The sequence below is a fragment of the Gracilinanus agilis genome, chromosome 1 (genome assembly GCF_016433145.1).
Source record: "Gracilinanus agilis isolate LMUSP501 chromosome 1, AgileGrace, whole genome shotgun sequence".
Taxonomy (NCBI): Eukaryota; Metazoa; Chordata; class Mammalia; order Didelphimorphia; family Didelphidae; genus Gracilinanus; species Gracilinanus agilis.
Window position 1 is genome coordinate 230,721,723 of NC_058130.1, and position 25,805 is coordinate 230,747,527.

Here is a 25,805-nt window from a genome sequence, read left to right on the forward strand (position 1 = left end):
TCTCTCTCTCTCTCTCTCTCTCTCTCTCTCTCTCTCTCTCTCTCTCTCTCTCTCTCTCTCTTTCTCTTTCTCTCTCTCTCTATCTCAATGGCCACTATTGTTCCTCCCAACTCAAAAACTATGATCTTTGGGAAATTGGTAAGTACAGAGTGGTGATATGGAGACAGATCAGCTAACTGGTCATAGTGTCTAGATGAATGAAAAATATGACCCATGGAAAATATTTTGTTACTTATGTTTCTTTCCAGACTCTGTCTTTTCTTGCTTTATTCTTTTCCCACTGCTGCATCTTTAATTACACACACACACACACACACACACACATATATATGTATATATATATATATGTATATAAAATATGTATAATCCCTATCTTCTTTCTTTCCCTGGTGCTCTCCCTTCTTTTATTCCATCCTTGTAGAAGACCCATAGGCCTTAGGAAGAGTAAGGACTTAGTATACTCTGCTAGGTAATATTGATTTCTACTACAGGTACAAAGCTATGGCAAGTTACAGTGAATTCAACATTTCCACTGAATCTGTTAACAAATATTATCCATTTCAGACTTCTCTAGACATCTGAAGGGCATCTTCTACAAAATACTTACTCAAAACATTTTGAGGGAAAAAATTGTTAGGACTGTACCTCTACAATAGTATACATTAGCTTGGTTCTCCTGAAAAAAGGGAGAAAAACATTGTTCCCATGTAATTAGGATCTAAATATCTTTTTCCTCCTCTCATTGCAGTGATGGAAAGATTGTAGCCATCAAGAAAATAACAAAGAAGACATTTACACTGTCCAAGATAATACGTAAAGAAGTGAAGCAAGTCAGGTAAATAGAAGAGATTTAAAAATAGAATTGTGTGATTTTGAACTGGAAGACCCTCAGAAATCAATCTGTTTGTTCACTTTTTATAGATAAGGAAGTTGAGTTAACCTAGATTAAAGTTAATTAATCTAGATTAAGTGACTTGTTCAAGCTATTCAGAAAACATTCAAACTAAACATGAAATTTATATATAGAGGGAGAAAAAGAGAAGAGGGAAGGAGAGGGAGAAAGAAGGAGAGGAAGAATAGAGAGAATGGGTGAGGGTGAGGGAAAAGAGAGAAGTAGAGGAAGATGGGAAGAGAGAATGGGAAGGAAAAGAGAGAAGGGGACAAGAAAGGAGAGATTGAGAGGAAGAAGGGGAGGGGAGAGAGGGAGAGAAATTGGATAGTTAATTATTTAGAGATTAATTCAGAATCATCTCACAAAAGGCTAAATAAAAAGGAAAGATAAGCATGAGATGTCACTACATCCAATGATAGCAATTCATATCTATCCTACTTAAATAATATACTATTATTGATTTTGTCTGAAAAATCAGAAAAAAGTAAAGATATTATTTCTGTTTGTTAGAGGAATTTATTCTTATAAAAAAGGTGAGGAATCCAAAAGGTCCCAGCCAGCAAATATTTGATTTCTTTGTCAGTACTACCAAGGGTAACATGATTATATTATATAAAGGCCTTTCCAAAACATTATGGATGGCAGAAGATTAAAAGCAGCACCATCTCATAAAACAATCAAAAGCAATAGAGGGGGCAAAAGCCTACAGTTATTTTAGCATGAGAGCCAACTCAGTTAGATTTTCTTAAGAGTGTTTCTAGATACATCTGGAAAAACAACAAATTGATATGAAACCGATGGCATTTCTAAGGTGATCTATTCTTATTATTGGTGATTTTGGGACATTTACACTCCATAACATTGATTTCCAATATAAAGATATGGAAATGGTTCTTAGATCAATACCTACAGAAAAAATGTATGTTCATGACAACACAATTTTAAAAGTATTCGAAGACCATTTTTCAATACCTCTGTAAGAGGATATTCAAAAAGAATGGAAAATCTATCACAAAAAGATGGAGAAAACAATAACTTGACTCATACGTATATTGCTTTAAAGTCTTTATAAGAATGTTAGTGCAGATATGCTGGGTATCTTTGTTGAAAATTTGAGAAGAGAATATGCAGGATTTTATAGACAATTCTCTAGTAGATTACATCTTCAGAGTCAGATAACTGGCTGGGTGCTATATGTAATACATACATTGTTCATGGTTACTTGATTACTTAATTCAGAATGTAACATTTAGAATGAAAACTTCTCTTCGAACAAGGCATCTATCAGGCACATGCTAAAAACATATGAGATTCTATGGTAGAACCTTAAGAATTTGCTTTAACAATCCAGAGGATCAATTGACAGAAGAGAGAAAACATTCTCACCAAAGGTAGCTACCATGAGGTCCTATATATAGTCTAAATGGAAGAGCAATTCAATATAGATGACAGGCTTCTATAGATGCTTCTGTTTGTGGGTGAATGACATTTGTGTAGAGTACATTAAGTCCCAGAATGGCACAGAGTTACCTCATAAGTACTTAGTACCATTAATACGTAGAAGAAATCAATGAGGTGAACTATACACAACACAAAAAACTAATGATTTGTTTGTATATAGTTGGATTGTCAGTTGATTGAGATAGAACATCAGTACAAATATTTTGGACCGGCAATGCAGAGGGACAATGAGCTGTCTCCAGAATTCAAATGAGGATGTGGGCATATAGAATAACATAGAATTTCATAGTGCTTCGAGTAATTTTTGGTTGCTCTATCCTACCTGTTCATTTTCTAGGCCTGATTCATTCCAGTCTAGTGGTTCAGACTCAGGATTGGAATAAAATGAGAAACTTATAAACCATCTAACATTTAACAAAAAGTTTACTTAACAGTATCATAGAAAAGATATTCAACAAGGATCCAGGACTGATTCAAGTAGTTTCAGCTCCCTTTGTTTCCATATGGAAAGGATAGGATCAGAAGTGTGCCTTAACTTGAATACTAGTGGAATATCCATTAGAACTGAAAATCTCAACCCCTCATGGACTGGGCTTTTAATGAAATAGGTGCCTAGGAAACAACATCAATGGCCCAAGCCTTATTCCCTTGACTCAATCAAATTTTAGAGACAGTTTCCTTGCCTTTTTGGAGACAAGTAGTCGTGTCTCCATGTCAGGGATCCTAATAGATTTTGTTCTTACCACATCACCAAAGAGCATCTTTTTTAATACCAATATTCTACCAGTTATATCAGATGGCAGGGACTTAGGGAGCATCAGAAGATGCTCTCTCAGAAGAAGCCCAATTATAGGTATGCTGCAGTATATTACCAGTGATGACTTGCATTAATGAAATGGCAAGAAAAACTGATGATCAAGAATAGACATGACTGGAAAAGGAAGTGAACCACTGATGTAGTGAAACTGAGGAAGTGAAGATAGACAACTTAACTGTACTGATATTCACTAAATATGAAAAGAAACAGAAGGCTCATTCAGCATGGAGTAATTGTTTTTGGAGGCTTTATGGGAGGATATAGACAAAAGTCATATAGGATCAGAGGGCTTGAGTGAAGAACTGCAGTCTGCATTTCTCATTGTGGGGAAATACATTGAGGAGATTTCTTCTTCATCAAAGTAATTACATTTAAGTTGTGTTTTTTTAAAAAGCCCTGCTTTCTGTCTTAGTAACAATTCTAACAGAAGAGCAAGGGCTAGGCAAAGGGAGTTAAGTGACTTGCCAAGGATCACACAGCTAGGAAGTATATGAGGGGAGATTTGAACCCAGGTCCTCCCAACTCCAGGCCCGGTACTCTATCTACAGTGCTACCTAGCTGCTCCTACACTTAAGCTCTCTAAAGTGCTTTTCTTACAACAGTCTTGTGAGATAGGTAAGTCAAGTATTATTATTCTCATTTAAAAAATTAGGAAACAGGTTAAGAGAAGATAAATACTCTACTTATGTTCACATAGTAATTATGAGAATCAGGATTTAAATTCAGGTATCCCAATCTCAATGTATACCATTTTGCTGAATAGTAGAGAGGAAATATTAGGATATAAAATATTGAAAGTAGGAGTGGTTTTCATTTATTGTATTTGTATCCCCCAAACCTAGCACAATGTCTGGTATAATCAATGGTTAATAAATGCTTTTTGATTCACTGATTGTTTCCAGGAATGTCAGTTAGAACTTGGAAAGGCGATGTTACTGAATTAGACCTTGGAAAATGTAGCATTTTAAAATCTGAACCAAAGATTTCTTGGTTTGTGGTTGGGAGTGGGAAGAAGATAATGAAATTTTGACAACAAAATTGCCAAATTAAAAAAAAAAGCCAATACTTTGTTCTGCTGACAGAGAAGAATTTTAGTGACCAACATTGCTAAAGTTATCAGCCAGCATCCTGCTAATGATGTTTGGAAAAGAGGACTCCGGACCCTGTCCAAGGGATGCCAATCTCAATGAAAGCCAACACATCAGAGACAGATATGGGGAGAAGCAAACTGGTACCTAATAAGCCTGTGAAAAAACTGCCATTTTTTCAGAACCAGTTGGATAAATGGGGTACAGAACCATTACTAATATTTGGGAGGCCCGTTTTCCTCAGAGATGAGAATTTCCTTTCTTGTGTTTCCCTGATATTACTTTTTGCCGAGTAGCTTTCACCCTCAATAACAAATGAAATGTGTCGGGTATTGCAGGCTCCTTACAGAGTCTTAAGGAGTAAGAGGAAATGTATTTCTTATCTTGCTATTTTACAGCTTGCTTATTTTCAGCTTCTGAATACTTCAACATTTTGGACTTAGTATTAGAATTTTCTTATGAAACTTGGTAATAACAGCTGTAATGATAAGACCGTAATCAAAATGAATATTTAATTTTTTCAAAGTTGTTCTCTTGTTTACATTAAGGTTACATCACAGCATTTGGTTGTGCAATCATTTTTTGACATGTATTTTAACATTCATAGCTAAGTCTAAAACCACATTCTTTCCTTCATATTCAATTTAATTCAATTTGGAAAACATTTAATGCTTCCTATGGGCCACTTTTATAAGTACTAAGAATAAATAGGAAAAAAAAAGAAATAGCCCCTGCCCTCATGGAGCTTACCTTTTACTGAGTGGAGAAAGCATGTGCATAGAAAAATACATATGACATATAAACAAAGAAAATATGATTCCTAGCAGGGCTAGATGTTATCTTCAATTGGAGAAGTGATACTTGAGCCTTGGGGCAAGCAGCTTGAGATAAAGATGTCTTAAATGCCTACTATGTGTCAAATACTGTAGTAAGTGCTGGGGATACAAATGAAAAAAAAAAGACAGATCTTGCCCAGAAGGAGCTACAATCTTAAAAGAAAAGGCAATATACAAAAGGAAGTTGAAGATAAATAGAGATACCTGGAAGTACCTAGGTATTTTGTTCCATCAAGTTCCAACTAAGCAGAGTTTTGGATGGAATGAAACCCTTTCTTTCCTGAATTTAACCATAAATTAAGTACTTAACAATGCTGCTTAAAAAAAATCTTTATCTTCCATCTTAGAATTAATACTGTGTATTGGTTTCAAGGCAGAAGAGTGGTAAAGGTTAGGCAATGAAAGTTAGATGACTTGCCCAAGGTCACACAGTTGGGAAAGGTCTGAGGCCATATTTGAACCCTGGGTCCTATCTCTAGGCCAGGTTCTCAATCCACTGAGCCAACCAGCTGCTTCTTAACAATGCTTCTTGATTGAACATGTGGAAGTAAAGAGGGAGAGCATGCCAGACACAATAGGCAACCTGTGCAAAGCATAAAGGTGGGAGATGGAATGTTTATTGTAAGGAAAAAGTGGGGGTGGGGGGGAAGGGAATTAGGAAATATGCCCTAGACAGATCCTAACAGACTTATATTGATTTTTGTAGAGAACTGGATCATCCAAACCTTTGCAAATTCATTGGAGGCTGCATTGAAGTGCCTAACATTGCCATCGTGACTGAGTATTGTCCAAAGGGAAGCTTGAATGATGTTCTGCTCAGTGAGGACATTCCTCTCAACTGGGGCTTCAGGTACAAGATAAATGTTTGAACGATTGGTGATGGGACAATTAGGTTGGCCACTGAGTTTGATATCCTGTGACTATGCCTCATTATTGTTAATGTCCATAATTAATTGCTTATTATCTGCTGCTGTCCCCAAGGAGTTATGCTGGAAGCAGCTGTGAGCCAGGTTGCTAGGCAACATTTTCCTTTTTTTTCCCCACACCTCTTCAGTCTCAGAGTGGGTGAAGCAAGGCCTATTCACTGCACATGGGAGATTAAATTAAGTAAGGTTTGGCAAAATGTTCACACAGATTTTTATTTGTCTTTGACTCTTCTTCCATTTGTCCAAGTTATTGCTTTGGCCTTTTCCTTGTTGGGTCTTAAATCAGGATAGCACCAAAAGAATAACAATTATCATTCAAATACCCGGGCACATAGAGATTGGATGTGGGGTGGTGGTGGTGGTGGTAGTCTAGAAGAGATCATGTGATTATTTTTTGGAGATGCCATAGATGGCATACCTGTTCAGGAACCAAGTTGAAATAGGTGATCTTTTAATGCCAAGATTCTATAATTCTGATCTTTGTTTCTATTGTATAATTTGCTGGGCATTTATCCTGGAATGTGCTAAAAATGCTTCCTTTCTGAGAATGGTCTTTTGTTTTATGCCGTGATTACTCTAGCTTCTTATTTGTGTATCAGGTTTTCCTTTGCTACAGACATTGCCCAGGGAATGGCTTATCTCCATCAGCACAAGATATTCCATGGTTATCTGAAATCTACCAACTGTGTGATAGATGACCGATGGGTGTGCAAAATTTCAGGTAGATCGATCCAAAGTATGCCTGGTTTCCCCTACCCCTGTCAAATGAGTGTTTTTCTTCCTTACCCTCTATTTGTTTAATCCTTATAGTACAACTCATAATAATTTCCTGTCAGACAAGAAGCTTTATAAGGGCAAAGAATGCTTTCCATCTGCAATTTGTACTAATCTAGTACATAGTGCAGAGATCTACAAAGAATAGGAATTCTTCTTATTGTTGAATGTAGGGAAGTAGCATAAGGCACCATTTCCATTTCATAAGTAATTAAGTCAAAGAAGAGATAGGTAAAGAGATTTGCATGGTGATTGCTGAAAGCTGAGAATCAATGTGATTTATGAGGCAGAAGGGAAATAAGTAAGTATCCTAAGGAGATTGGGACACTGTTAAGATTTAGGGAGCAGAGAGAAAGAGAAAGAACATGAGTGCTAATTGTTCCCTCTGTGTACTTCTTGGAGTTGAGGGCAGTTGAAGAAGAGAGTAATTGGATTGCTTCAGGACAGGGCTGATATGTGAGTAGTTTGATGTATTTAAAGAGAAGACATTATTTGTTGACATACTGAAAGGTATACTACTTGGCAGGAGCAGATCATTTAGTGTATGTTTGCTAGGCAGAGACTTGGAAAATGCTGAAAAGCACTAGGTGGTAAGCAATAATGGTTCTGAACCTTCCTCATTCAGCCCTGCTGTTGGTAACCTAATACCTTGTTGGGAGAAATCTATAATGCAGAAAATCTACTCTTAGATAATCAGAAGAAAATCTGAGTAATTACATCTTCTGGTCAGGTACTCCACTGCTTTAATAATAGTAATGGGCTATTATTTTGCTGAGAAGGTTCTGAATTGCATAGGTAGGAGGAATTTTTTCACCTGGGATTTCCCTATGACAATGAAAATGAGTACATGTCCTATCTCTATCCTTTTCCTTAAATTTTATTTGAACATTACCTCAATGCCCAAATGCCTCTCTTTCCAGTATACCTAGCAAGCTTTCTCTTGCAAAAATAACAAAAAATTGGTTTAGCAAAACAAACAAACATATCAGCTGAGTCTGACAGTATACTCAGTGTTTCACACTCTTATACCCCCACTCCTACAAAAGGAGGGAAGTATGGAGCACTTCTTTTGCATCTTTCTTCCCTTTATTTCATACTACGTCTTGTTCCTAGGATTAAATTTAATTGTACATGGAACCAGTTTTCTTAGACTCTGTTTTGAGTGAATTCATTATATGTTACATTGACACTTCATTATCAGCTAGGGTACTCTATCTACTCTTAGGTTGTTTTTTAACATTAAGAGGTCTAATTTTTATACAGCATAGATACTTAAATCACTAATCATTTTGGACTGATTGTTACGATATTAATGTGATGATATTCAATGATACAATTTCATGAATCCTAATTTTTTCCATTATTTCCTTAATGGTAGACTTTGGATTAAAGTCATACAGAAAGGAAGATTTGCCTGAAGGTTTCAGTTCATATCAACAGCGCCTGAGGCAGATATATCTGGCTCCAGAAGCTCATTTAGTGTCAAATTGGGAACCATCTGCATTGGGAGATGTATACAGGTGATCCATGGCGTTATCTGATTAATTATGCATTAATGATCATGTATAAATAGGTGTTTCTTTGATACATTCTGTAATCTGCCCTTTTAAGACCCCAAGGAAGTCTACACATATAGAATTCAGTGTGACTGCTTTGACAGACAGTGGTTTGCAGGTGGTGTTTTAGTTTTTACCTTATAAGTATAAAAAAGAACTATGTACATATGTTAGCTCATTTGATCCTTTCAAGAACTCTGTGAAGCAGGTACCATTATTAGCCAATGTTACAGTTCAAGAAACTGAATCTGAGAGAGGTTAAGGGACTTGCCCATGGACACCCAGGAAGCAAGTGTCTGAGTCAGCAAGTCTTCCAGAATTTAAACTCAGTATTATCTAATATGCTGATTCTGCTTCAAGAGAAAGCCTCAGATTTTGTACAAAAATGGAAGATCGAAAGCATTGACTTGATAATACAATGTTAGGTATATTATTATAATGCAAGATTCATTTCATATCATTGTCTTATTGAGAAAATAAAATAAACAAAATGAATCTGACACTGCTGAAAAGGATGAAAGGGGAGTTTTCAAGCAGGTGGGGGATAAAACCCCAAAAAGAAGAATGTTGGCCAATGAAATCTTTTCCTTATTGCAAGAAGGCCATTACAGGCTTTGCTGTAAATTCTTTGATGATGATGTAGCATGTTTGTACACAAGCAAAAAAAAAAGGAGCTCTACTAGGATGGAGGAACACTTAAAAACAGATTCATAGAAAACTCAATGTTGCAGAAATAAAAGTACTTCCTTGGAGTGAATGGATTTATAGGGTGTCACAACAATGAAGGTCATTAACTCTTTGCCTCTGATAAGCTCTAAACATGATAGATAGCTAAGGGATGCTGACACTACTCTGAAGCCCTTTATTCTACAAAACAGATAGAGTAGTCCAAAGTGGGAGAAGTGGATGAAGTAGTCAGAAACCAGGTAGAGAAAGAAGACCTACACTATTTTTGAACACCTAAAACATTAATGAGGAACATTTAAAGTTTTCTTCTCAAAGAGAAAAGAATTATGCAATAAGTAATTGCCCTTGAAATTTAGTAGGAGGTGATAATTTATACTTTGATATTTGTAATTCTTTAAAACTTTCTATAAATTGTGTATAATACTAGTTGTAAGAATGTTATATGTTAATTATATCTATATTTTAATACATGGTAATCTTTTAAAAAAATGTGTAATGATCTCTCACTACTAGAGGGTGTTATGAGTATCATACAAATTGCCCATTCCTACTCATTAAAAGTTCCAAGGTTATTAATTACTTAATTGTTGGCTTGTGTGTGTGTGTGTGTGTGTGTGTGTGTGTGTGTGTGTGTGTGTGTGTGTGTGTAGGTGAGGGAAGGTTTATGCTGTAGTTCTGAAACTCTGTGCCAAGGAATATGTCTATCTCAAACAAACCTCTTAGCACCAGCTCCTACCTACTTTTTTTTAAAAACCCTATCTTCTACCTTAGAATCAATACTATGAATTGGTTCCAAGGCAGAAGAGTGGTAAGGGCTAGGCAATGGGGGTTAAGTGACTTGCCCAGGGTCACATAGCTAGGAAGTATCTGAGGTCAGATTGGAACCCAGAACCTCCCATCTTTAGGACTGGTTCTCACTCCATTGAGACACCTGACTGCATCCCCCTGAGAGATTTTTATACTAGACTTTGACAAAGTTCTCTCTCTGGCTAGCCAGAGGCCATGTGTTTCCCTCTGGGGTGATCATTTGGCAAGTCTCTGTCCATCAATATTGCCCTCCAGAAAACAGCTGCTGAGTGAATCTCTAGTGTGGGAAATATGGTAACCAGTCCTAGTTGAGTCATAGGAACTGGCTGATGGCTTGAGTCTCCAGTGCACTTTCTTAATGGTTCTAGCTAGGGGGTGTCGCTAAATTGTTTATAACATAATTTGACTAGTAGTTTGCTATATAAATTACTGATAAAGTTCGTAAAATCTTTACATTGGTGGTTTGCCAGAAAGCTCACAAATGTTTATCAGCTTGTTAAGAATATATGCAGCCACTTCCCAGCTGTGTGACCTTGGGCAGGTCACTTGACCCCCATTGCCCACCCTTACCAATCTTCCACCTATGAGACAATACACCAAAGTACAAGGATTTAAAAATAATAATAATAAAAAGAATATATGCATCACACCATACAAGTACTTATCTTAGTAATGAAAAGTAATTTATAGAAAAAAAAACAACTTACCAAACAACTCAGTCACAGAATGCTGGATTAAAACAATATGGAGTTATTTATTTAAATTGACAAACATATTTCCAATGTCTTATTAAGGTAATATAACTTATTCTTAATACTATTGAGCCTTGCCCATTTGTTACTGTTCTATTGTGATATAAGTGCTACACATATAATTGGCCTGACAGCACTTATTAAGTATCTCCTATTTTCAAAGCTACATTCCTGTTTTCTCTTGTTTACTATGTCTAAAGTAATTCATCTAAAGCCAGATTTACTGGGTGACAGCTACCCAGATTTCATACATAATATTTAGGAAAGAATAATCAACAACTATAAGGCTGGACTTCCAAAGTTAATGTCATACACTTCATGCTCTTAAAGTGGAATATGGGGTGGGGGGGCAGGCAGCTAGGTGGCTCAGTATTTAGAGAGCTAAGCCTAGAGACAAGAGGTCTTAGATTTCAATTTGCACTCAGACACTTCCTAAGTGTGACCCTGGCAAGCCATTTAATCCCTATTGCCTAACTTTTGTCACTCTTCTGCCTTGGAACCAATACACAGTATTGATTCTAAGTCAGAAAGGAAAGGTTTAAAAAAATAGAATATCCTACTTTCAGAAAAGTTGCCCTGGCAATTTAGATATGCTGCAATAAGGATATAGCAGAATGCCTTAGGTATGTATCAATTCTTTCTACCTACTCTTGCATTTTGAGGGAGATAATCCACTGGTATCTGAGAACAAAATATTATGGTTTAGACCAGTGATAGGCAAACTATGGCCTGCAGGCCAGATGTGTGTGGGGGGTCATGTCCTGAAATGTTCTGTCCTGCCATGACATTATTCCTAATCCAATGAATACAATGAGTAGGATACAATACAATGAAACTTCAAAAGAGTTGCCTTAGAAACAGACTGACAGATGAGCATTTCCTTTCCTTTGGCCCCCTCTTTAAAAAGTTTGCCCATCACTGGTTTAGACTGTAAGGTATGTGTGTGTGTCCCTTAATTATAAGAAGATGGTTTGCTTCCTGAACCTCTCCAAATTTCTACCCACATATTTTCTACATCATTTATATTTCTACAAACCTCTTTTCTTTCTCCATGTTTAAATATTTTACTATGGTTTCAAAAAAATATTTTACTTTGAGCAAACTTTTACTTGGACATCAAATTTTCTGTTTAAGTCTGGTCTTTTCTTCAGGAATGATTGGAAATCTTCTATTTTATTAAATGATCATACTTTCCCTTAAAAGAATATAATCATTTTGATGGGTAGGTGATTCTTGACTGTAAACCCAGTTCTCTTGCCTTACAGAATATCATATTCCAAGCCTTGTGGTCCTTCAGTGTGGAAGCTGCCAGATCCTGTGGTGTTCCATAATATTTGAATTGTTTCTTTCTGACTGTTTGAAGTATTTTCTCCTTGGCCTGGGAGCTCTTGAACTTGGCTGAGTTGTCATTTGGGGATTTATTGCAGGAGGTGATCTGTGAATTCTTCCAATCTCTATTTTACCTTCTTGTTCAAGAATATCAGGACAGTTTTCTTGGTTAATTTATTGTAAAAAATTTTTGGTCATGATTTTCAGGTAATCCAGTAATTCTAGAGCAAACCTCTAAGTTGAAAAATTTTTGCTAGAATATTTATATCCTACCTAGAAGGGAATAGTCTACCCTAGTTTTAGAGTCGGATAACCAAATAAGTTAAGGTTAAATACTCTACAAATGCAATTGCTCCAGGAAAGTGCTTTTATTTCTATAACATTGAGTTTTCTATTAACTTGGTTTTTAAATGTTCCTCCAACCTATCAGAGCTACTATTTTTTCTTGTGCACAAATGTGCCACAACATCATCAAAAAGTTTTCATCAAAGCTTGCAGTAACCTTCTTCCAAAGATTCCATTGGCCAACATGCTTCTTTGAGCAATGTGTTTCAAGAGTTCTCAGAAGTAGGTATTAGGAATTATGTTTCCGTCTTCAGGGAGGAAAAGGGTTCTTCTGGGGTTAGGGCCAAAACTTCCCCAAATTCTCTAGTGTCCAGTTCTTCCCCTAATCTGTATATGTGTGTATATGTGTGTGTATGTGTGTGTGTGTGTGTGTGTGTGTGTGTGTGTGTGTAACTTAATATGGTATTTACCTTTAGTCCTTACATTGATCTTAGTATTGCACACAAATTCAAATAGAAAAAAGTCTCTGGCTGATAGCATCCAGAAAGGAGAAATTAGAGAGTTTTCACCTATTACAACAAGTGAGAAGTATCCACGTCAAGAAATGAGACAGTTCATATCTTTCTAAATGTGGAGAAAAAATAAGAAGTTATCCTACCACAGGGCATTGAAGAGAAATATAGAAATGTCATGTATTTCTTTCCATAAGTGATGTTTTACTTATGGAAAGAGGAGACAAGTTTTTAGCTAGAGAAAAACTGGAGGGATTTTGACTGAATAAGCCTAAAGTCTAAGGGAGAACTTGCAGTAGGAGAGGTAAGTAAAAGGATCAGGGCTTTCTCTGAAACATGGAAGTTGGATAAAGAGGGAAAGGGCTAAGAATGGTACAGTTAAGCAATAATGATGAATGTTACAATAGAACAAAATATTTTCAATATTTTCAGAGAGGCAGTTTATTCAGAAATCCATTATTCATAAGGAATAATGGATTTACAGTCAGAAAACTTAGGTCAGATGCTGGCTCTTACATTTGTTACTTATATGAATGTCCACAAGTTACTTAACCTCTTTGGTTCCCAAATTCTTTATTTGTAAAATGAGAGGGTTGGACCAAATGGTTTTAAAGTTCAGTCAGCTATAAAGTTATGATTGTGTGTATCAAAAATTTAATGGTTAAATAAATTGTATTTATTAGAGTATAAGAAATGATCTCTACTTTCAAGATCTTACCTTTTTTCACAAAGACAAGACTAACATACATAGCCTTCAGGATGCAATTAGAGAAAAAGAAAATATTTTAAGACTAAGCTATGTGGCCTATAGAAGGGGCTTTTGAAGATCATGAAGGGGAAACTGGCCCAATTGGACAGGAGTAGGAAAGGGCTTTCCAAATAAAAGAACTAGCAAAAATGAAGAAATTGGGAATTTGGGAGGCATCTAGGGATAGGCTAGACTAGAATGAAAAGTCTATACAGGAAGTACAGAGTGAAAGATAAAGTTCATATTTTATGTATGTATATGACATATATAAATATAAGTTCATACTTATATAGGAATAATAAAGAGAGCTAGCCTTAGAATCATGAAACCCAGTTCTAAGTCAGACACTTAACCTCTCAGAGTTCTAGATAGCTCTATAAATTCAAATCTTGATTCTGACATTGATCTGATAGATGACTATGGGCAAGGCACTTGACCTCTCTAATTTCCCAAAATGGGGATGATGATGATGATGATGATTACATTTATCTCAGGATTGTTAAGAGGCTCAATTAAGATGGTATATTTCAAACATTTTGCAAACTTTAAAGCAGGTATATAAATATCAGTTATTTCTTCTTAGTTTAGAAGAGAACCTACATATCATTCTAATTGTCTTTGTATAAAAATATTGACCTACTACCCCAGTCCCTGTTAAAAAGTAAAAGTGACATATATGTGTCAAACCTATTTTATCAAATAGTTTTTAAAACACTATATAAACAAAGAAGGGTGGATTAGATTATCATTGAATTCCTCTCCAATATTAAAGTCCTATAGATACAAGATTCCTACTTTAATGAAAAAATTATTTTATTTCACATCAGAAATAAGATTAATTTGCTGAAATGTTTGTTCATTGATCCAAGAAATCATTCCAAGTTTATCTTTAGCTTTGTCATATGAATAATATCTATTTAATGGGAGGACAAATTTTGTTTGTGTTTTTATAAAGGAATGGCCCCATAGAATGTTTTTTTTAATCTGAAAATTTTTATTTTTAGAAGATACTAGAATCTATCTGAAAAATGTTTTCTTGGAAAATTCTTTATTTGGATGAGAGAGAAATAACCTGTGTAGATTCCTTACAGAATATATGTGTGTGTGTGTGTGTGCAAGACGAGAATTTTCACATTAAATGAGCTATGCACTGTTTTGCAGTTATGCCATCATTTTATTGGAGATTGCCACAAGAAGTGACCCGGTACAGGTAAGTATCTGAGAACTCTGACATTTTAAAAAATAACCATTAAAAATCCATTCCTTAAAATTTTAAAGCAAATGAATCTGTGACATAGCATAGAGCATAATGTAATCCTTTCCAATTTCAATGCAATGTCCTATCCAGGGAAATAGTGCTGTCTCTGATTTACTCATGAAAGTTTAAAAGAGCATATATTTTGAATGGCAAATGCTTTTGGTTTGAAGAGAGAAAGAGAAGTAGAAAAATTAAATCCTACCCTGCAAGTTTGGGGCTTTTTTGAGTGTTAAGGATTATCTTCCCTCTTTTTTCTTCCTTTCTTCCCAACCTCTCCTACTTCAAAGAGTCAAGAGAATTTGAAGACAGTGGTCCTAAAAATACTTATGCTTCATTTGAAACACTCATCCTCTGAGATTTAATAAGTTTGCCTGCATTTCAATCTGTGATGATATAAAATAAAACCCAAACCAAACTTGAATTTAATTCTATAGTACATAGACTCTAAAAAGTATATATATGTTATTTTTCACCCAAGTTTTTTTACTCTCCTTTGGAGAAATTTCTATCCAATTTTGTAAATCCCTCTCATTTAGTTGTACATTGTCATGTGTGCATTTTAACCCATAAACAACTTTGAATTATCTTAAGGAAGTGACTGAACTCTCTCCTTCTCTCTCTCTCTCTCTCTCTCTCTCTCTCTCTCTCTCTCTCTCTCTCTCTCTCTCATATACTTGAAGGAGGTCAAAGATTAAAAAAATCCATACATCAATCAATAAATACTTGTTGCAACAAAATATTTAGAGTGACAATTTTTGAAGTAGCAAAAACCAAGAAATAATGTAGAGAGATCAGCCAACTAGGCAAATTGCAAAAGTGTGGTATGTTAATAAAATTAAATATTATCAAATTATAAGAAAAATGGATATGATGACTATAGAAAAGAATGAGAAGACCTATATAAACTGACACAAAGTAGACTAAACAGAACTAGGAAAACAATCTATATAATGACTACAACAAGGAGAACAGTGAAAAGAAGAAAGGCTTTTAAATCAGAGGAGGAGAGTTTAAATCTTACCAGTATAATCTTAGATAATAAATATTAATAATAATTGCTGGCTGTTATCATAGCTATTTAAATAGTCCTTTAAAGTTTACAAAGTACTTAATATCTATTAGCTCATTTGATCCTCACAAGAAGCCTTTGAAAGTAGGAGCTATTATTATCATCATCATCTCTATTTTACTGAAGAGGAAACTTAGGCAAATAGATGTAACTTGCTCAGTCATATAGCAACTAAATGTCTGAGGCAGAATTCAAATTCAAGTCCTATTCTCTATCCACTCCACCAAACCTCCCTAAGGCCCAGTTTTCTTATCAGTGAAACAAATGTGTTGCTTTAGATAACCTCTAGGATTTCTTTCATTTCTAAGTCAATGATGCTATGGTCCATATACAAGCCACATATTGTGACAAAAATAAAATCCTAATAGCTTACATTTATGTAGCACTTTCCAACAAAGTGCTCTTTAATATTTTCCCATATCCTCCTTAAAATGGTTATAAGGAAGAGCAAAAATTATGATATACATTTTACAGATGAATAGACTGAGACTCAAAAGGATTAAGTGATTTCTTCAAGGTCATATAACAAATAAGTGAAATTGGAACAAGAACTAAGGCTTTCTGATTCTAAGTTCTGAGAACTTTCCATTACCTTTTAAGATTATGTCTATAAGGGAAAAGTAAATGGGGAGGACAGAAGAAAGATTTCTTGCAGTTCTTTCATTTGATTACTTGAAAAAATACTTGGATACCAGCGCCAGAAATCAAAAATCTCATTTAACACATGCATTTCTTAGAACACTGTAACAAAGATAACTTAGCAGCTGGCAAAAGAAGACCAGACCAATCAGATATGTTATAGATTTGTTTCAGTACTGCAAGGTTAAAGCAATAAAAAAGGTAAGAGGGAAAAGGAAGGAATAGAAGAACACAATCAGAAAATATGCTTAGTACCTGAGGCAGGAACAATTCCCATAGTGTGTCAGTGATGAAGGGTTTGTGTTATGCCCAATTTAATTATTTCCATTTTATCCACTTGCTTGATCTCTAAGAAACATATTTTGCAGCAAATGAATTAATTACAATCCACCTTGCAATTTATGTATGCTTCTCCATGTACCAAGTCAAAACTATTGCTCTACAGGAGGATTGATTGAAATGATTAATCTCAGAGGGTTGACATATTCAGATTTACAGATAAGCATGGATTCAGAAGACATTTTTATACTGAGCAGTGAGGCAACCCTGAAACAGGCTAGAGTGATGAACCTCTTCTGGGTCTTGGTTTCTTGCTGTATAAAATGAGATGGCTAAATTGCCTGGGAATCAACCTGATTTTGATGAACTGGGGTTTATATATGTGTGTGTGTGTGTGTGTGTGTGTGTGTGTGTGTGTGTGTGTGTGTGTACAATTTCCTTTTTAATTCCTTTGCTTTTTATTTTATGCTTTTAAAGACATTGCTCTCAGAAAGAGTCCATATAGGTTTCACAAAACTGCCAAAAGGCTCTGTGACACAAGAAAGGTTAAGAGTCCTTGGTGTAGCTTTTTACCCTGATATTCTGTGATTCTATGAGATTGTTTTCCCACCCCAAACCAAAGTAATGGACATGGGGTGTGTGTAGGGGGAGAGAGGCAGGGAGATAGAGGAGGTAGATATGTATACAGAATAGATAGTAATGAAAACAACCTTATTTGAAAGAAAATATGTGTTAGGAAGTAGTGATGGATAAAATTGGACAGGTGAGGTGAGACGAGTCTATTGAAGATTCTTACTGACAAGCTGAGAAATGTAGGATTTGATCAGATTCCGTCAGATACTTGAGTGAAGGAATTTTTTTCATCTTTTGTATTTATTTCCCCAGCACCTAGCACAGTGCCTGGCACATAATAGGGGAGTAATAAATGTTTGTTGATTGATTTATTCATAGGCAATATTGAGCCATTTCAGTGTAATCAAAGTAGTGACAGCAATTAGAAGGTAGGAAAAGATTTCTATCTATCTATCTATCTATCTATCTATCTATCTATCTATCTATCCGTCCATCTTTCTTTCTTTCTTTCTTTCTTTCTTTCTTTCTTTCTTTCTTTCTTTCTTTCTTTCTTTCTTTCTTTCTTTCTTTCTTTCTTTCACTCTCTTTAGTGGTAGTTATAGTAGTTAGTTCACAAGTCTAGTAGTAGTTCTCCATCTGAAAAACCCACTTCCCCCAATTTGATGGATTTTTAGAGTTGGCAGAACCTTAGGGACCATCTAATCCAAGAGTTATTAACTTTTTGTGCATGTGCCAATGATCCCTTTTTTAGTTTGATGAAGCCTATGGGCCTGTTCTCAGAATAATGTTTTTGAATGCATAAAATAAAATGCACAGAATTAGAAAGGAAAACCAATTATATTGAAATATAGTTATCAAATTTTTTTTAATTCATGGACTCCAGGCTATGATTTTGTGATCTGGTTTTACCTCCTAATTTTATGAGGGAGGAAAGTGAGGCAAAGAAACGTGAAGATGCTTATTAGCTGGGTGTCTGGTCTGGATTAGAAGCCAGGTCTGACTTCCTTTTTCAAGTATTTGAAATAAATAGATCAGTAGCACTCAGATTTGTTTTCTCTTTGTTTCTTTCTCTTTTAATGTTTTAAATACTGTTTTATTTTTTTCCAGTTATATGTAAAAACACTTTTTAACATTCATTAATAATTTTTTCGAGTTCCAAATTCTCTCCCTCCCTCCCCTCCCCACTCCCTGAGATGGTAAGCAATCTGACATAGATTTTACATGTGCATCAGATTAGCTTTCAAATGGCTTATAAATGTTTGGTTTTTATTCTAGTGATGTTAGTTATATACTTACTGGTTTCTTATAATGCTAAATTGATCCATTTTTCTCATTCCATATTTTTTCTAACCTTTTTATTTTCAGAAAGAAGAGTCTCATTCAGTGGAGTATGCCTTGTGTCTCCCTCTACAAGAATTAATTAGTGGCAAGTCAGAAAATTCTTGTCCTTGCCCCTCAGAGTATGCAGAGGTAAGAGATGTACAATCTGTCTTCTATAGCCTGGCCACCCAAATTAACTTTGATTTCATGAGAAAAGATGCATCCTATTCTTATATATAACGATTCTTGATGCTTCCATGAATTTTTGGAAAAGACACTGTTGTGACTTTGCCTAAAAATTTAGATAACAAGTTCCTGGCATCTAAATCAAGTCATTTTTTAAAAATTTAGATCAAAGATACAGTGTCCATTATGTTTTATGATACATACTAGAATGCTTCTGGCCTGTGAGGCATGTGGCCTCACTTGTCTGCTGTTGGCAGGCCATGGAACTTCCTTTAACTCCCATCCCTAGGGATTAACAGGATGTTTTTTTTTTATGCTGTTGGGATTTAGTTGGAATAAGTCAGAGAGGCGAAGGCATGGCTTAAGATGAGGCATCTGCATGACATTGTGCCAGCTCCTTTAGAGAAGAACTTAGCCCACCTTGTTCAAGGAAAAATACTCAAAACTCTTCAGAGGGAAAATAAACATTTATTTCAAATAACTGATGGTGAGGTAGAGATTATATCCAAATTCTCCACTGCAAAGGGACTTGTCTGAATTGTTCATAAAGGTGCAATGGATAGAGTGCTGAGCCTAGGGGTCAAGAAGATGAGTTCAAATCAGGTCTCAGGCACTTACTAGCTATCTGCTCCTAGACAAAGTCACTTAAAAAAATCTCTGTTTGCTTCAGTTTCCTCATTTGTAAAATGGGGATGATAATATCTCCTACCTCCCAGGGTTTTTGTGAGGATAAAATGAGATGGTTGTAAAGTGCTTAGAACAGTATATATTGTATATAGGAAGTGCTATATAAATGTTAGCCATTATTATTATTATTACCTATATCAAAAATAAGCAAAAGAAATATAGTGTCCAGAGCAAGCACATTTTGCATTTCTTTGGCCTTAGACTGATCATCCCCTGTATCTAGAATGTACCTCTTCCTCACTTAGAATTCCCAGTTTTTAAAAAATTTCAGCTTAAGCATCTTCTTTCTATATGAAACCTTTCCTGATTGCAGCCCCGCCTCAATTCAGAATACTTTCTCAAAAAAATTGTCTTTTACACTATACGTATATATATATATATATACGTATAGTGTAAAAGACAATTTATATATATGTATGTATATACATGTTGTCTTCCCTGATAGATTGTAAGCTATTAGATGCCAGAAGCTGTTTCATTTTTATCTTTGTATCACACATACTTGGCACAGCATAAATTATTGATTGAGAGGGTATGCTGGGGCAGCTGAGTGACTCAGTGAATAGAGAGCCAGATTTAAAGACAGGAGGTCTTGGGTTCAGAACTGGTCTCAGTTACTTCCTAGCTGTGTGACCTGGGCAAGTCATTTAACCCCAGATCTTCTACTTTGGATACTTAGTATTGATTCTAAGATGGAAGGTAAGGTTTTTTTTTTTAAAGAAAGGGAAAAAGAAAGGATTTTCCCCATCCCCACTTCAAATACATACTCTATTCTAACCAGACTGTATATGGAATGTTCTACCTAGTTTTGGAAGCCACATTTTAGAAGGGAGGGGAGGAAAGAAGCATTTATTAAATGTATGCTTTGTGCCAGGCACTATGCTAATTTTTAAAAATATTCTCTCATTTGAAGGGACCTTAGTTAAGTTTGAACATGAGTAGAATGATGTGGAGGACCACAACAATGCTTATGACCATGTTGGTGAACCTATGGCATGCGTGCCAGAGGGGTCTACCCTCTTCCCCCTCTCTACCCATGCCTGAGCACATTTTTTCACATGACCCGCTCTTCTGCCCAGCAGCCCATTTCTTCCCTCCCCTGTCTGGTATAAGGTAGGGGGCTCACATGTGCTGTGAGAGTTGCAGTTTGGGCACTTCCCTGTGAGAACTGGTTGAAATGCAGGATGGTATTGACTTTGGAGAAAAGAAGACATGATAGCCATCTTTAAATATTTGTAAGGTCATCTAGAGGAGAAAAGAGGCTTGTTTTGCTTGATTTTGCAGAGTAAAAGGATGATCAGAAGGTTCAAATTAAAGGAAGTCAGAGTTCATTTCTGTATACAGAATTATTTCCAAATATTTAGAGGTGTTTTAACATTTGGATTGTTAGGAGGGGTGCATAATGAGTTTTCCCTATCTTAGGGATATTAAATCTGAGGCTAAATGACCATGTGTCAGCAGTGTTGTAAAAAGACTTTCCTGATTGAGTGGGGATTTGAAAATGTGTATGCTTTCCAATTCTTACATTATGGTTCTATGGTTCATGAAAATATTGGCATTAAACATTTAACAAGCATTATTAAATGTTATGTGCACTAACATATTACTACCACTATATATTAAATGCCTACTATGCATATTAAAGGCAGTACAGCTTAAGCAAGAGCATAATGTAGTGGCAGGAGGGGCAGAGGGAAGCTCCATGATGCAGTAGAATGCCAGTCCTAGAGTCATCTTCCTGTGTTCAAATGTGGCCTTAGATATTTACTAGCTGAGTGACCCTGAGCAAGTCACCCATTTGTTTCAGTTTTTTCATTTGTCAAATGAAGTGGAGAAGTAAATGGCAAACCATGCTAGTATCTTTGCCAAGAAAACTCTAGCTCACAAGAAGTCAGACATAATTGTGGCTGTCTGAGAGTGACAAGCTTGGAGTTGGGGAGATCTAGGTTCCACTAATGCCTCTAACACATACCAGCTGTGTGACATGGGGAACCATTTAATGTATCAGTGCTTCAGGCAATTCCCTAAGACTTTACATTCAGACTACTTGCCAAGGTGTGGATGTCCTTGACTCCTCTCTACTTCCCAAAAGAAAGGCAGAATACTGGTATTAAGCACTAGAGGAGAAGGTGGGGAATGGGATATAACAAGAAAAGTAAGGAATAGTCTTTGTTCTTAAGTTCACAGTCTAGTAAAAGATACTGGTAGACAGATAATTATAATGCAAATTGGAATAGAAGTGTGCAGATGAGTATAAAGTGCCATGCAATCAGAAAAGGATGAAATGAGACTCCTTTTTTGAGATGCATAGTTATTTAAGCCTCCTTCATTAGGCTTGGTCATTAGAGAATATCTCCATCAGGTCATGCCCTTTAGGAATTTTATTGTTTTATTTCATCATCTTGATTCAATACTCAGGGTAATATTGCCAGTTGTAGAGACTCTATAGATTTGGGGTTTGTTTTTAATTATGATGATGACAATGGATTCCCAGACATTCTGACAGTCTAAGACACTTATCATAAGGCGTGATAATGATGTATATTATGTAGCAGACAGATTGTAGAACCATTTAAGGGTCATGCTTAAATGCTCAAAGATTCAGAATCTGGATAAGAGTGAGCCTTTTCAAAGTTTGCTAGAATGAAATTTTCTGGAAAGCTTATTATCCCCTGGTCAGGAGGAAATGCTAGGATTCTCATTGTGTTTTAGTGCACATATATTTATATACAATTCTTATAATACACAAGGTTTAGTTAGATATATTTAACATATAAATTATAATATATTTATTTACATATATTTAATATATATTAAATATTTTTAAGTGCCCTTGTCTCTTACATTCAGAATGTAAGTTCATTCAAGTAGGAATTGTTTTATAGTTGGTGCAGTTGAAAGATTGCTGGGCTTGAATAAAAAAAAAGACCTGAGTTCAAATTCAGCCTCAGTTTCAAATCCACTTACTAGCTCTGTGAACTTGTGTAATTCACAATCTCTGTCTCAGTTTCCTCATCTGTAAAATAGGGATAATAATAGCATTTAGCTCCCAGGGCTATTATGAGGATCAAATAATAATTATAAAACACTTAGTGCAGTGTCTAGAACTTAGTAAGCTGTAAATGTTAACTATTGTTTTTATTATTACTTCTATCTCCAGAACCTATTATAAAGCCTGGCACGTAGTAGGTACCTTATCAATACTTACAAATTGATTTATATTTTATTGGTTGATGATGGCTTGGATAGCTCTGATTATTAGTATTTTTCCCCTTATATACCTTCTTAGTGAAGTTCCTCATCTGGAAACTTAGAATAATGAACTAGTTGGTTTTTAAGATCCATTTTTTATGATTAAATTCAACAATTCAATCTTTAAATATTCAACATAATTTGGGCTAGATGCTGTGGGAGACATAAAATTTAACCAAGATGTGCTTTTTAACCTCATATATTTTAGAGACTTTCTCCAACTGTGATATTGATTTTTATTCATTTTAATTTCTATTGATATATTTTGTTTTGACATGTTTTGGTTTTATAACTTGTTCATTTTTTTCAACAAATCCCTTCCTCCTCCACAACCTAGTTAGACATTTATTGTTAACAATGAATAAAGGAAGGGATGAAAAAGCAGATAAAAATCAGCAAAGTTACCATATCTAACAACATATGCAATATTTCACACGTGTAGGCTACCACTTGTACAAAGAAAGGAAAGGGGTGTATTTTCTCAATTATTCTCTGGGATCACACTTGATTATTTGTTGTTATTGCCATCATTTTTCCATTTGTATCATTGTAGTCATGTATATTGTTATCCTGGTTCTGTTTACTTCACTCTCCATCAAATCCATGTTTCTCTGAAATTTTCATATTCATCATTTTATATAGTAATATTCCATTAAATCCATGCTTTTTTGTAGCTTACAGTCTCATTGAGGATTATGATACATACACAGGAAAGCATAATACGAGATAATTATCTTTCTTCCTAGAATGACATTTAATTATAGTGTTTACCTGTTCCTTCTAATCAATGCAGCTAATCAGAAAGTGCAGGAAAAATAACCCATCCCAAAGACCAACATTTGAACAGATCAAGAAACTACTGTACAAGATGAATCCCAACAAAGTTAGTCCAGTGGACATGATGATGACTTTGGTGAGTCACTTTGGAGTGACTTTTGGATGATAACTTTGGAAAATGCTTGGATCACATTGAATCAATCTTGAAACTTTATGAAAACACAAGCTAATATAATTCATCATTCCAGGTATTACTATATCAAGAATTAATCTGATGTTTTAAGGAATGACTTGGTTATTTACCAACTATGATTTAAACTCAGAGTTCTCAATAGGCATAAATTACAATGGACATGAGAAGGATGATGATTCTAAAGACAAGTTTCCTTTAAGGAACCTCCTCTGTTTTCTTGCAACTACAATTTAGGAATCTTTTTAAAAATCCTAGAGGACAAAGTGACTCTTTGAAACAATTTCTCTTTGTGATGCTTAGATGGAGAAGTATAGTAAACACCTAGAAGTTTTGGTGGTTGAAAGAACTCAGGATCTAATGCATGAGAAACAGAAGACTGATCGGTTGCTGTATAGTAAGTATTGACTCATTCAAATGAAGAAAACTATATTGATTTTAAGCACCAATTACATGTAAGGCACACTGATTAGCAATAAAGATAAAAAATAAAATAAAAGGGGTAGCTAGGTGGCTTATTGGTTTGAGAGCTAAGTCTATATGGAAGGAGGTCCTGGGTTCAAATTTGGCCTCAGACACTTCCTACTTGTGTGACCCGGGGCAAGTCACTTATCCCGCATTGCCTAGTCTTTAATACTCTTCTGCCTTGGAGCCAATACACAATATTAATTCTAAGATGAAAGTTACATAAGGGTTTAAAAAAAATACAGCACTTGTTGGGGATAAAAGCAGGTTTCATTGCTATACTGCTTAACTGGCTTGACTGGGTCTTTTATAAAATTAGCAAAATTTTTGTTATTAATCCTCACAATAGTTATCAGCTTATGTGGAAAAGCAAATAATTTGAGCAATCTCCCAATTTTCTAGTTTTTATAGACTATAAGTCAGAAGAACTCAGACATTCACCAGGGTAGAAAACTTGCAAAGTAGATAGACTCTCACTCAGTCATGAGAAACTTCTAAATTAGTTATCATCAGTGCTCTCCTCTGAACACGTGTACCTCAAATCAATATTGCCACAGAAAATAAGAAAATATATTAAATGTCCAATCAGCAATTAATACAGTTCTTGACAAAAGAACAGTGGTACACAACATTTAAAAGCATTTAGGACATTACCAGGGTAGATTATGAATATGTATATGAACTCTAACCTAGTAAGATAGAAATTCCTGAAGGAGTTATGAAAATATCACCCTATTTCTCTTACTGAGATAACTGTAAATTCAGATTTTTTTTGGCTATGATTAGATTCAAATAAATATTCATCCTCTATCCCTCCAGGGGGTCCCATGCCTCTTGCAAACCAAATGAGCCCAAATGTGCCCAGTAAATCACTATGATTGTTATAGTTTCCATCCTGTAGTTAGTGCAGAGATCCTCCTTCTTCTATGAGCTCTAAGACTTCTCATTTTATATATTTCATCAGGTATATTGAAAAAGTGGATACTGCTCATGTAGAAAGAAACATAAAAATGACCTTTATTTGGGGAGGTATTTATTTTAAGTTTAAGATGAAAACTCATGTCAGAGGCCCAAAGACCATAATTTCTCTGAATCATTAACATGTTTATGGCATTGCAGATCTCTAGAGTTTAGGAACTATGTTTGTATGACTAGATTTGTTCAATATCACTACTCAGAAAAATTCCACCATGTAGACACGAAGAACATAGGGCAGGAGGGAAATGAAAAATCCAAAATAATAAATACCTGCTTTTTTAAAAACTTGATTAGAGCATGAGGTTGAAGTATCAGATATATTAGATAAAATCTTTCTATTCCATTGTCTTGGCTATACCTCTAACTCCATCTTTACAGATGTGTGACATTAGTCATGAGAGGAGTATATGGATCAGAACAGATCTATTACAACTAGGCAGACAGTTCAAAGTGACCTGCTTCCCGCACGTGGACAATGGAAGCAATTGTTGGTCATAAATATAAGAGAGAGAAAGAGAGAGAGAGAAAGAGAGAGAGAGGATGAGAGAGAGAGAAAGAGAGAGGATGAGAGAGAAAGAGAGAGAGAGAGGATGAGAGAGAGACAGGATGAGAGAGAGAGAGAGAGAGAGAGAGAGAGAGAGAGAGAGAGAGAGAGAGAGAGA

The 25,805-nt window shown here is 35.3% G+C and overlaps 1 protein-coding gene across 1 annotated transcript in view; it reads left to right on the top strand.

Annotated features, from left to right (window-relative positions):
* LOC123250226 (atrial natriuretic peptide receptor 1-like) overlaps positions 1-25,805 on the top strand; it is a 123,479-nt gene that overhangs the window by 53,375 nt on the left and 44,299 nt on the right. The window contains exons 9-16 of the mRNA XM_044679246.1: positions 749-835; positions 5,801-5,944; positions 6,620-6,741; positions 8,173-8,314; positions 14,632-14,680; positions 18,654-18,758; positions 23,527-23,646; positions 24,004-24,097. Of these exons, the coding sequence (XP_044535181.1) occupies positions 749-835; positions 5,801-5,944; positions 6,620-6,741; positions 8,173-8,314; positions 14,632-14,680; positions 18,654-18,758; positions 23,527-23,646; positions 24,004-24,097 (863 nt within the window). The remainder of the gene's footprint in view (positions 1-748; positions 836-5,800; positions 5,945-6,619; positions 6,742-8,172; positions 8,315-14,631; positions 14,681-18,653; positions 18,759-23,526; positions 23,647-24,003; positions 24,098-25,805) is intronic.